This window comes from Dufourea novaeangliae, unplaced genomic scaffold, assembly GCF_001272555.1.
Source record: "Dufourea novaeangliae isolate 0120121106 unplaced genomic scaffold, ASM127255v1 scaffold234, whole genome shotgun sequence".
NCBI lineage: Eukaryota > Metazoa > Arthropoda > Insecta > Hymenoptera > Halictidae > Dufourea > Dufourea novaeangliae.
The window spans coordinates 216-2145 of NW_015374103.1; the positions used below are offsets into that span (position 1 = coordinate 216).

Here is a 1930-nt window from a genome sequence, read left to right on the forward strand (position 1 = left end):
TACAAATGAGTATAAAATTATACAAATGAGTACTTTCAGAGAACAGGATTTGAAAAGAGTACGGTTTGCGAAAAAAGAGTACAAAACTCAGTAAATGAGTATAGTTGGTCACCTTATCTACTTATTACAACTTTGCAACAGGTGAGCACGCTTAAGGAGAATGCTATGAACGGGACTATATTTTGGTTAGACACAGACTGTTACATTTCTGGCGCAAGAGGGCGCATTGATTTTATAAATTTCCAACAACATCAATATGTTTTGTTCTTTTATGATGCTCAGGATTATTTGCAAGTTTAATAGCAGACTGATTATCCACGAACATTGGTATTGTTTCACATCTCAAATCTATTTCTTGACAAAATCTTTGCGACCATACAGCCTCCTGAGTACCTCTCGCTAGCGCTATATATTCCGCCTCCGTCGTCGAAAGCGCAACTACACGTTGTCATCTTGAATTTCTGAACGGTGGGCAGGATAAGGAAAGCACACTTGATTACTTTTTACTGAATTTATACGTTAGAGTGCTAGTAGCTCCCTCTATTGTTCTCTATGACTAAAGTCGATAGTGATGCGACTGTCGATAATGAGACATGGGTTACTTTATATTTCCAACATGTCATTGGCTAGATCATGAAACTGCTCCGTTATTTAACCCTTTGATGTCAGAATTAAAGTGGGCGTGGTTAAAAATATTTGGAATATATTAGGTTATTGGTTAAGCTTTGAATATGAACTGATATCAATTTCAAACTTCTATCACTTCTGGTTTTACCGTTATGAGATGTTGCTTATAAGCAACATTGCGCCATGGTGGTACTTTTTAAAACACAAACGAATATTGTGGTTTTATGTTATTTTTATTAATTTTTGAAACATTTCATGTGTGATATGAAACAAAACAATTTTTTTGTGGGTTACAACATAAGTGTACCTTGCATTTTGAACATTTTGATTTTGGAATACCGGTATGGCATAATCTACACCTTCCTTTTGCTCCCCATTCAACCCAATGACTAGTTTGATCGAGACGCATGGATTTTGGGGGTTCTGCTATGTATGATCGTTTTGCTGATGACGATGAACTTTGTAATGAAACGTCTGAAATGTTAGATGGTGCTGGAGACACTGGTGACGGTGCATTTGAGTGCATGCTTGAAAGGATTCCCAATGGACGGCCTCTTTTGCGTTGGTGTACTGGCGTAATATCAGAATCGTGTAGAAGCTCGTTTGCTATCATCAATTGAAAATTCAACAACGACATATGTTTCGTTCTTCCTTCGTGATTTTTTAGATCTCTTCTATACAACAACCAGCTATTGACTACTGCTGTGCTGAGGCACCAGTATACAATACGCATATACCATTTCTTAGAACGGTGGTTGATTTTATACAAGTCTAACAACATGTCAGCCAAGTCTACGCCTCCCATATGCTTGTTATAACACTCGACAATAGCAGGTCTAGGTATATTCAAATACTTCTTTTCTTTACGACACCAGCGTTTGCATTCTGAAACTGGTTTTTCAGCTATATAATTTGAGACTAGCTGAACGCTCTTGTTGTCGTACCAGCGGCAGACAACTAAATTATGTGCTACCTCAAATTTGAAATCATATGATCCACGACCTTTTTTCATGAGCTCCTTTTCATTCATAAGACAACAGTTTTTCATTCGATTGCTTCGAATTGTTCCTACTGCCAAAATGCCTTTTTCTTTTAGCGCAATCATCAGGCTTATAGAAGTGAACCAATTATCGAAATATAATTTATAATTCTTGTGTTGTCGAACATTAGAAGCTAAGTGCAACACAATATCTGATGAGATCCCCAACCCAAAAGATGGGCACGTTCCTTCTCCTGCATAGAGAGCAAAATCGTATACGATACCTGAAACTCCAGCTCTTGTGAACATTTTGAAACCCCACTT

The 1930-nt window shown here is 37.5% G+C and overlaps 1 protein-coding gene across 1 annotated transcript in view; it reads right to left on the reverse strand.

Annotated features, from left to right (window-relative positions):
- Positions 1–934: 934 nt before the first annotated feature.
- The window catches only part of LOC107190808 (piggyBac transposable element-derived protein 2-like), a gene marked incomplete at its 3' end in the record, with an annotated part of 3745 nt that continues 2749 nt past the window's right edge, over positions 935–1930 (reverse strand). Inside the window, exon 2 of the mRNA XM_015579691.1 lies at positions 935–1860. Coding sequence (XP_015435177.1) covers positions 935–1860 — 926 coding nt within the window. The remainder of the gene's footprint in view (positions 1861–1930) is intronic.